At 34.0% G+C, this 11,272-nt stretch overlaps 1 protein-coding gene across 2 annotated transcripts; it reads left to right on the top strand.

Annotated features, from left to right (window-relative positions):
* Window positions 1–247: 247 nt before the first annotated feature.
* Window positions 248–9,360, top strand: LOC110105467 (cytochrome c oxidase assembly protein COX11, mitochondrial). 2 transcript variants are annotated; one of them, XM_020834995.2, is made up of 6 exons: window positions 248–924; window positions 3,130–3,182; window positions 4,149–4,221; window positions 4,302–4,406; window positions 9,002–9,082; window positions 9,147–9,360. In XM_020834995.2, exons 1-6 carry the CDS (start codon window positions 646–648, stop codon window positions 9,240–9,242), a joined length of 687 nt encoding a protein of 228 aa, XP_020690654.1. In that variant the 5' UTR covers window positions 248–645; the 3' UTR covers window positions 9,243–9,360. The 2 variants fall into 2 exon arrangements, with proteins under 2 accessions (XP_020690654.1, XP_028551055.1); XM_028695222.1 differs by having other exon boundaries at window positions 704–924; window positions 3,114–3,182.
* The last annotated feature ends 1,912 nt before the right edge of the window (window positions 9,361–11,272 follow it).

Raw genomic sequence — 11,272 nt, 5'->3', positions numbered from 1 at the left:
TGGCAATAATGAGAAATATCATTCTGTCAAGAGCAATACCGAGCAATACCCTGGTTTTGCTAGGTATTGCTCTATATTGTTAGGTATTGGTCTTGACAGAACGGTATTTCTTATTATAGTTAAGCAATACCTAACAATACCTAAAAATACCGAGCAGTACGTAAACATAATAATATCGGGTTCCGATCCAGATCAAATCATAGGGCCGCACCATAAAAAATAAGAACACCTGACGATAATATTATTGACCTCTGGATGGATGTAGAGCTACTTCCGAATCCGGACCCGTGCTACGGATCGTCTGTCGCCACGTCAAAACCTCCTAGCCGCGACCACGCTTCGCCCCGCTACAACTGGTCCGCCGCACGCCGCACGCCTCACGCCCCACGCCCCATTCCCCTGTTACAATCACCGATCGTCCCTCCTCTCGAGTCTTTCTCTCCTCCCTCGCAAACTTTCCTCTTCCCTCTCTCCTCAGAGCAGCTAGCCACGACCATCGAATTGCCCCTTCCGCTACCGTCAACCTCCTTTACGACCGTCATCCCGGACTGCCAGGCGTGAACTACATCATTACCGCCTAAAGTTTGTTAGCAAGTAATTGTTTAACTTCAAACACTGCCTTCCGATTTCGAGGTTATATTTCGCATGATGCCCCAATTCCCAAAACTCCCTCAATCTCTCTACATCTGGCGCTCACTCGCCGGCGGGAGGTTCCGGCCACCTCCAGTTACGGTATTGGGCGGCACTAACTGCCGCTTCGCTTCGAGCTACACCGCGACCTCTCGGGAACAAGGCTCGAAGAAGATGCTAATCTATCTTCTTTCGCTGGCCGGGGCCATGGTTGGCGCCTCTTATGCGGCTGTTCCGCTCTATCGCCGTTTCTGTCAGGCCACCGGCTATGGTGGCACCGTTCAACGTCGAGAGGTAAACTTTCACCATCTGATCCTTTCCTTGTCTCCCGTTGATGGATTTATTTTAGGGGTTGCAAGCGTCCTGTTATGAGAGATTAGTTTTGTTTTTTTTATTTCTACACGTTTTTTTCTTCTTTAAAACCAAACTCCTAAGGGGCTGTTTCGCTGCAAGTAGGAATGTAGGATTTAATAAATTTTGTAAATTCGGATTTATCAAATTCTTAGGCTGTTAAATCCTGAAAATTGTTCTGCATGACACATGTTAATTCTTGACAAATTTTTTGGTTATGCATTTCATGATTTATGTCAGTTAACTTAAGAATTTAAATATGAAGATATGCATAATGCAGGTGCAAGAAGCGAACGGTGTTACATGTCATTACTGGATGGTATGATATCACCAACTCCAACTTAGGATAGATAACACTCTAAAAATAAATTACTAATCACATCTGAAAACAAATAAGAATGCAACATAAGTTCTTACAACAAAAATGATACAACTATTATGAGAACATAGAAGATATATACAAATAAACAAATGAACTAAATAGAATTTGATATTAATATTACATATGCGCTTCCATAATGAAGGCGATATGATATAACTTGCAATTATGAGCGATCTTATCATGTTGAGTGGCATCGTTGATTTAACATGTGAAAAAAAAAAAAAAAACATCATAAGTTGTTCATGGATTAAAATTTAATTAAATTTCCACTAATACTGGAAACCTCCAAAAAATCTATGTCGATTTTATGTCTAATCGCTTCCAATTGAATTTGTTTTCTTATTGTTGCATGTGTTAGGATTTTCATTAGTCACTTATGCCTCACTGATCTGAGTATCATGTTGCATTTAAATATCATATTGAAGTAGAGATTGTGTGTCTGATAATGACCAATAATTATTGAATTAAGACAACAATTGTTAAAATTTATCAAAATTTAATTATTTTATTAAGAACTACAATTAGGATTTTAAATTGGTGAAAACTATATTCTTATTAAATTCATTTGCTTAATTCAAAGTATTTTACATATCCCCAAGTTATGAATAGCGACAAACAAAAAAATGAATTTATTAAATTACTAAACAAATTTGAGCTAGAGGACCTTCTCGGGAACGATTGGCTGCTATTTGATGATCGTTCTAGAGTTCTGAACTTGAGGATTTCTCTATCCTAGGGGAAAAGGCACTTGTAAAAAAAAGCTGAGTAGAATGTCTATTTTTTTCACTAGAGATGATAGACGAGGAACAACTGAAGCTTTTGGTCGGGAGTCTCAAAGATGGCGGTGCGAACTTGCAGCGATGATAGGGTGTGGAGGTGGTACATGAACCCTTCTGTAGATAAGGATTTACAATACTCGACGACAAGGATGCGTGAGAGCTTCTTCGTAATCTGGCAAAGCTTGTTAAATACTTATCTATTGAACTACGAGATTTAAAAAATCTTAAATTGATGGGCAAAATCAGTAAATCCAAGATTTACGACGGGGTGGGATTTATCGTGCGCATTTCTTACATTTGGCCGGGTTTAAGGTAAATTCTGTCTAAATCCTGCTACCTAACAATCATTAAAACGTTGAATTTCCTATAACATGTTAATTGCACATCATCTAATTCATTTTATCTCATAAAGCTTATGCATCTCATTGCCTAAGTAACTTTTTGGCTAATCTTCATTTATTTAATCAAACTGCGGAGGCATGACCCCCATCCATGCTTACACGATAAATGGATTAACTAGGTAATGGAGCTCACGCCAATGCAGGATGCATGGAGTGTGCACTACATTTATGGAGAGTTGTTTTTATGACTTGAACCTAGAACCTCCACATTACAATTGAGATAGCTTAACCACTCTTCCATGCTTCTATCTACTTTCAAAAAGGGCTGCATTTTCTTTCAAAGCCAAACAAGTCGACCTCCGACCATAAACTGTGGTTAAAGAATTTATGACGTTTTGCTCATGCTAGGAACTTTAAAGGAGTAAATGGAACAGTCATAGAGTACTAAACTTGTACCCATCAAAAATTCTGGTTGATATTTATGTAATTTAGACTTCAGGGTCGAAGGTTTATTAAAAAACTATATATGTTTGCAATTTGCAGTACTACTATAAGTGTGATTTTGTTCAAAGTCTTTACTTGTGGGGATTTTTTATTGGGAATAATGAATGATTTATGGCTTGTGACAAGGAATGGGTCTCTGCAGAGTGTGGAGGAGAAGATCGTGCGCCATACTCGAGATGGGACAACTGCTTCAAGGTAATGCTTCTTTACTATTAATAAGTCTGCTCTCCAGATTTGTAAGTTTAAAATATTTATTGGTTTTCGATGAATTTGGCTTGCGTTGGAATTTGTTTAGTTTCATCATGCATGACATCTTTAGGTATTAGTTTACTGAAAAACTAGGCAAAGAGTTGCAAGTTGATGATGAATTTCTTAACCGAAAGTGACTATAATTTTTTCTTATCATTGACTTGACAGGTCTTAGGTATTAGTTTACCGAAAAATTAGGCAGAGAGTCGCGAGTTGATGATGAATTTCTTAGCCTCAAGTGACTATAATTTTTTCTTATCATTGACTTGACAGGTAATGAGGTTTTTATATATGATAAAGTGCTTGCCAATTTTCCTTGTGTTTTTTCTGATTTGGTTGATTTTGCGTTGGCTGTTAATTATCGTTAAGATTTTTTCAGCTTTACTGCTGAAGTGCAGTTTATATATTTTTGTGCTTTTTGTTAGAGTATCTGTCAATGCTACCTTTTCAGTACAAAGGCTTTGGAGCTATATTCGGTTTGGATTTATGGAAGTATCATGTAAACTAATTCCTAGTTCCAATGATTAGAACTTTTACTACTCCCCTCCTTTTGTCTTCACTTTTTAATTGCAAGTTCTATGTATTAAGTTGTTTGTGTGTAATTGAATGTTTATTAATCAATAAATTTTTGTTGATTGCCCCTTTGAAGCGGAAAACAATCTACTTAATGTGTTAAACAGAACCTACCATTCTCCTATGTATGATTTGTCTCTGAGCTATTTCTGCAGAAGGGAAGTTATGATTTTCATGATACTTTTTTATCATTATTATTCGGCTCATAAACTCATTATATGTGAATCATTTTCGTAGTCTTGGTTGCATGAAATGAGACACTATACCTCTGGGAATGTTTCATTCAATCTAGTTTAATTATGTCATGCTTTAAGGTTACTTGTTCGTTTTTATTTTCAGGGAGCTTGTTGTTCAATTCAATGCTGATGTTGCTGATGGAATGCCTTGGAAGTTTGTTCCTACGCAAAGACAGGTCTTTTTTCTTAACCATGTGTAAGATTCTAATATAGTTTTAGGTGGAGATATCCCTACTACATTTTACCAGTAGTGCAGGTAAGAGTAAAACCTGGTGAAAGCGCACTTGCATTCTACACAGCTGAAAATCGTAGCTCAGCTCCAATAACTGGTGTTGCTACATACAATGTCACCCCGATGAAGGTAAGGAATTCAGGTTATAACTGTTTTATAAACAATGAACTAATTTGCTTTGGAACTATGCATGAGTTAATTACGCTAATATTGCAAAAGAGTATTTTCGTTGTCATTATTTAAGAGATTTTCTGACTGCCTTATTCTTCTTAATACAACTTTGCAATTTAAAAAATTCTATCCGATCAGTGATGACAACTTCCTCATATGTTCAACTTTTAGTGCTTGCCATATGATTTTCTTCTTGATCCTTTTTCTAAATTGTTTCATAGCTCAGCTCAACATTTTTAAACTATAAAATGCTTGTTTTCATTTTGATTGATCCTGAAGTAGGGATGATAATTATTCTAGAAATTTGAAACCCGCTTTATGTTTAATTTATATGAAGTCAAAATCAGTTTGCTCCAACTTGTTAATGACTTGCTCAAAATTAGCTTGATTCAACTCAAAATTAATTCAATATATGATATATGTATGCATACACACACATTATATATATATATAAGTTAATGGCTTGGCCCGAATTTTCTTGAAAATCAATAATTTTTTACTCCATCAAATATGACTTCAATCAAAATTAAAATATTTGATTTCGAATGCAGGTTCACTTGCTCAAACTAAACTTGATATCACCCCCATTTATAAGGATTTCAAGATTACAATAAATAAAAAAAAAGGATCTCAAGATGGTTGGCTTTGGCGTAGTCAGGAAAATTCAGCATTGCTGGTGAAGCTAGCTATAGCTTGCTATTTTGATTTGTGCAAAGTTGGGACATTAAATGTAGTAGAATTAACTTGATCCAAGCAACCTTTTAGAATCATTTGGATTAAAAAATTTGAAGTCATTTTTGCATTCCAACTTGTCTTGAGGTTTAGTTTGGATTTTGATTCATGGTCCTTTATTTATGGTTTGCTTACCCAATAGCTTTCAAAGGAACAACTGAGCTCGCTACAGTGCTACGGTTCAACAGTTGGAACCTCTTTGAATAGAGAAGATCAAGTGAACTTTTTCTATCTGAACCTAATTGGGAACCTCAAAAGCTTACCTTCGTGTCTCTACTTGATTCCTTTGTTTGATGTGATTGTGGTTTTTCTTGTATTTTGTGAATTCTTCTTCTCTCAATTCTCCAAACTCCAGTCTCTTGAAAATAGACTGCCAGCCACATCTAACCCCATCCACATATCCCAACAATGTATTGGACGATCCTTTGATTCTCCGTTCTTAGATATGAATCGGTTGTTGGTGTGATCAATTTTTTATTCAGGATATAGTAGGAAGAAATAGTCAAAAGAGAGCCCTCCTATAAGGCCCCCCATTGGTGTTTCTTTTTTAAGGTTTATTAATAAGGTTTTCTTACTTCTCTCTGTTTAATCTGCGGTAGTTTTTAGCTTAACTTGTTAGTTTTTGCCCAAACAAAACTAAGTTATTTGTTATTGATGTTTTTCCATCAAAATATGCTTGAATGACAATCCTTTTGGAGACTAAATGCTTAGTTCCCATGTTATCAGAATTTTCCTATATAGATTGAATTTTGTTGTTATGATGAAAAATTTGGGTTGCTTGTTTGCATGATCTAATTTCCTACCATATTTTTTTTATAGTATTATCACTAAATGAGAGCTATTGTTGCATTCTACCGAGTGTTAATGACCTTCCGTAAGTAGTTATTGTGAACCAATTAAAATCGGTGTTTTACCCTAGCCTTACTTTTTAATTGGGAAAGTGAATTGCTCCCTTAAGGAGGATGAGTCAAAGGGAGTAAAGAGTTTCATTGTTGATTTTGCAGTCAGAAGATTAATCGGCATTCTTACATCAGTGATCTAGGCTTCTTGGGTAAGACTATTTGGTTTGCTTGAATCGAGCTTCTGTAGACTTGGATAGATATTAACTCTGGAAGCAGAACTGATTAGAGACGTGGAGGCATAACAGTTAGAGGCTACAGTTCATAATGAACATGGCAGAAGCAGTTTATATCAGTTGATTGTGCATCCTATTATAAGGGAAGAATCAGAGATTTACAGAGGGGCAGTATGAATATCAAAAGTTGATTTAATCGAGTATAGACGGGCAAAAGAAATGATCTTAATATAAATAAGCATTGTGTGATTAAAAATAATTTGCATATTTGAATTCCAAGAGATTGCAAATTGATTCAAAATATTATATATGAGGCTCACCGCGTAGGTTATTTGATTTATCTAGGTGGTTCCAAAATTTATAAATATTTAAAGCATTTTTTTGGCATGGGATGTAGAAAAATGGCTAGTTTGCATCATTATATATGAATCATGCAAAGTAGTGACATTTGAACATTATGGAGCCAGCGGAATGTTACAGTTATTATCAATACCAAAGTGGAAGTGGAAAGACAACTACATATTTTGTCATAGGAATTTGTAGATCAAGGCACGAGCATGATTGCATTTGGGTTGTAATTGATATGTGGATAAAATCAGCACACTTTCTATCTACTAGTTAGACTGATGCTATTGCAAAATTGACATAAATATTTGTGAACATAATTACACAAATATTAATTCTTAAAATAGTTATATCAGACCGAGACATGAGATCTACATCCAAATTATGTAAGGGAATTCATTAAAGTTTGGGCACTAAATTGAATTTCAATAAAACATTTCATTCACTGACTGATGGTCAATTAGAAAGAACCTTTCAAGTATTGTAGGATCTAGTATGGTCATGTGATGTAGGCTTTATAGAATCTTGATTTTGATTAGTGTCTCCCTAGTTTATTGGTGGAAGGTTTATGTGGGTGGTGAGAAAAGAGGGTATTTAGGGTTTTGTTTTGGACATATTTGAAGTTGAAACTCTTAAGCTTTCTAAATATAAGCTTTTCTTGTAGTAAAAGAGTGGTGAACTAAGAGTGAAGGTTTGGGATATCAGAAAATTAATAGTGATATTTTTATTGATTTTTAATTAGGGTTTGACTTTGGAATTTTTTAATCTTGTTGCTCATCTATGTTGGGCTTTTGATTATGATATTGTAGGCTTAAAGAGAAGTTTACTCCTTAGAAAGTTATAGGGTTTGTGGGGCTATGTGTAGGAGAGTTTTTAAGTGGTTGAAGGTATCTTGGAATTGAGTGGGCTATGATTTAGAATTGACCGAGCCTTATATGGAGTAGAGCAGAATTATGTTATGGGAGAGTAGAGATGAAAAGATAACAATTGACTCACCAAAATCATAAGGGATCAACTACCAAGCTTCACAAATAGTAGTGTAGCTACTAAGTCTTCTTATGTGAAATTTGCATAAATTAAAGATAGTTTTATTTAATGAATATAAAAGTGCAAAGTTAGTTCCTTTACTTAGGTATTTTCATGCTTACTGAAGTTTGGAAAGCCTTGGGAGCCTATCAATTATCATTACATGAATTAATTACTTCTCTTAATACAAAGGAAAATAAAATAAGTAGAATGTTACAAAATTCAAAACCTTCATAAGCACGAAAATTTGGCTATGCCAAACAAGGCTTGTGGGGGTATTGAAATCAAGCAATATTTGAATATCTTCATCTCTTTGATTAGTGTTGCCAATATATCCATTAAGAGACCTCAAATTAAGCTTCTTAATTATTCTGTAATGATTTTAGAGGGATGATGAATTATCCATAGGCTTGTATGCAGAGTTTTGCATGATGAATAGCCCAAATCTTGATGTAATATATTATCTAATGATTTGTCTTTAGCCTTTATGTTCGTGTTGCATTATTGTGTGCTTTAGGTTTTTGAGATAGCTAGGGGGATCATAGTCCATTAATAGAGTTCACTTGTAGCAATAGCTAATAATCTATTATAAATATGACACCTTATGAGCACTATTTAATAGAAATATAAAATTCCATTAAGTTTAGTTGAAGTTGGAGGGATAGTTCATGGGTCCACAAATATTTTTTCATTTTGATTTAGAACGTGCAATACTATATTCAACGATGATGAATTATGTTCATAAGATCATTAAAATAGATTCTTCGAAGCAGGATTGATGCCTTTGCAATTCATCATTTTCGTCGATGCATTTTTTTTATTATTTTGAGGCGCCTAAGTTTTATCCTTTGAATAAAGCTCGCTATGCAGATTTAGGCTTCGTTTGGGGTGGCTTTTTTAATGTTTTCTAAAGTAGCTTTCAACTATAAAATTTTTTTGAACTAGAAATCTTTATACTAGAAAGCTATTTTAAAAAGCAGTAAAAAAACAATCCCAAACGAAGCCTTAGTCATAGGGTGCCCTCTCTGAGGGTTTGGGGGGCTGGTTTCTTTGACGGTATCCAATATTTACAGGTAATTTTATTAAAGAAATTTTGAGGATTTTATGGTATTTTCAACTGTCTTTGCTTTTATTTAATAGTGTGGCAACGTCTTCATTTTACTTGAAAAGTTGTGATTGTATGTTAGTTATCCACAATCAAATCATAATGAAACCTACGATGGTTTCTTAAGGATGATCATCAATTTTTCAGAGTTTTTCTGGCGGTGACCTTTTTTATTCTTTATTTTTTCTCTCTGAGTTTAAATTAAATTTTGCTTATTTTCCAACACTCTCTACCTACCACTTCTACAATTGTAGCTCTTCTTTCATACAGGCTGCCATCTACTTCAACAAAATACAATGCTTCTGCTTCGAGGAGCAGACTCTGCTCCCTGGAGAACAAATAGATATGCCAGTAAGTACTTTTGTTAACTAATTCCTTAATTTTCTCCTTAACCATGCCATGTGGTATTCTGCAGGTGTTTTTCTATATTGACCCCGAGTTTGCGACGGATCCCAAAATGGATGGCATCAACAACCTGATCCTCTCCTACACCTTTTTCAATGTGAAATGAGAGCTATAAAATTAGCTTTGCTGGACTACATTAGAGAGTGGATTGGCCTGATATGATATGAGATATATCTGATTCTCCTTGGTAGAATATTAATAAAGCAACCCTGATTGTTCCTTGATACTTCATTAGTTTTAGTTCGCAGCTCTTTATTTAAAAAATTTCGTCTCAGTATGAAATAAAAAAATTATTCATATCAATTCTTGGAGAAATTATTTTGTGTGGAGTCCAGACGGTTAGAACTGTCCAGATTTGCTGCGTATTTGTAAATACTCAGCAAATATATAGTTGTGAGTATTACTGAGTATTTGTTGATTTGATGTGTATTTGATGAGTATTTATAAATGCTCAGATTCAACAAATACATAGTAATCCTGACGATTTTTTTTGTCTGGACTCTGCACAGAATAATTCCTCCACTTCTTGTTTAAGTTAGGCTTGAAGGTGTTAAAATCCCTTGAACCCGTCATCTTTTAATGAATTCTGGTAATGCTTGTGAACTTGAAACTGTTCATTTTGGCAACCTTATGTACGTTTTTGCGTATTATGTATGGTGAAGAAATAGATTTTTGTGATTTGAACTCATAATTTTATATCATGATGAAGTAACCTAATAGTTGTTTGTTAATCATATTTCTAATATACTAGAGTTCTAATTGTAATTTAAAATTTTATTTGGGATAATTTTTTTACTGTTTTTTATTGCAATATTTTAGTACAATTTTTTTTTTGAATTAAAATTTTGTTTGTAAAAGCAGTAAAGCTATCTCAAATGAAGCCTAAGTTATCATTTCGGATGGCTTTCTTATTGCTTCTTAAAGCACTTTTTAATACAAAATAAAAAATTTGTGTATTAAAAAGTTATTTTAAGAAGAAGTAAAAAAAATTGAAGACTAAATCAAATATAAGAATGTGATTATAATTTTACTTAAAACTTTAGTGGTGGTCGCTAATGGTATTTATTTTGGGATGTTTCAAATCTTATACTTATATGTTGGAGACGAGGCTATTAATCAACGGATCTAATGCCTGTGGTTTGCAACTAATATTATTGCTTAAAGAAAGACACCAGCAGCTGTGGAGTTTGTTGATCCTGATCCTACATTAAGTATTGTACTTGCAGCTGGCATGCCTACGTAATCTCTTGAACTTTTCTCCCTCATTAACTGCTGCCTCTCTCATAATTGTAAGGGTGTAATTGAGAAGTATTGTTTCATTCGTCTTGTCAAGGAAATGAGCTAGATTTTGTTGTTATGTTCAGCTCATTATTTTATTGATTTGAATATGAAATGTTCACAAATATTAAGTCCACTACAAATATATATATATATATATATATGATGAGAAAGAAAATTAGTTGATGATATGCAACCATTAATTCATTAATGGAGGTATGTTTTTCATTAATTTTCTTTTCTCTTCAAGAATCTTAGTTTTATGTCCTCCTCTAATTTTAGACTATTCACATGAGTATTTTTATGATATAGAGTCTAAATGTCTTTTTATTTTACAACATGATTATGGATTCATTTGGGGTGATTTTTTTACTGCTTCTTAAATATGTTTTACAGCACAAAAATTAAAATTTTTGTACAAGAAAGTTGCTTTAAGAAGTAGTAAGAAAGTCGTCCCAATTGAAGCATATATTTGCTGTCCCAACTATCTTGACCTCAAGAGCTTAGATTACATCATGAATTTTTGATGATTAAAGCTATAAGTTGATTAAGTTATTTTTTTAAATGTGTGTAGGGTTTAGTAATGACAACTACAATTATACATTGGAAAGTTAAAATGCATATGTTATGTATAACTATGGAACATGCAAAAGTCAAATGAAGTCTGTAGCTCAAGAAAAAAAGTACAAGCTTTGAATTCATAAGATTATTATTGGGGCTAGATTATATGCGGCGATAGAGTTAAAATATTGCGTCTTAACGTTGTACGAATATCTAGCTCACACATAGAGAACACATGATATTTTTAGTGGAAAATCCTGGAAAGGGGAAAAACTACGGGGCGTGCCCCTATCTGAA

This window comes from Dendrobium catenatum, unplaced genomic scaffold, assembly GCF_001605985.2.
Source record: "Dendrobium catenatum unplaced genomic scaffold, ASM160598v2 fragScaff_scaffold_621, whole genome shotgun sequence".
Classification (NCBI taxonomy): Eukaryota; Viridiplantae; Streptophyta; class Magnoliopsida; order Asparagales; family Orchidaceae; genus Dendrobium; species Dendrobium catenatum.
The sequence above is the reverse complement of the archived record's forward strand: the minus strand, read 5'-3'. Positions and strand labels throughout refer to the sequence as shown.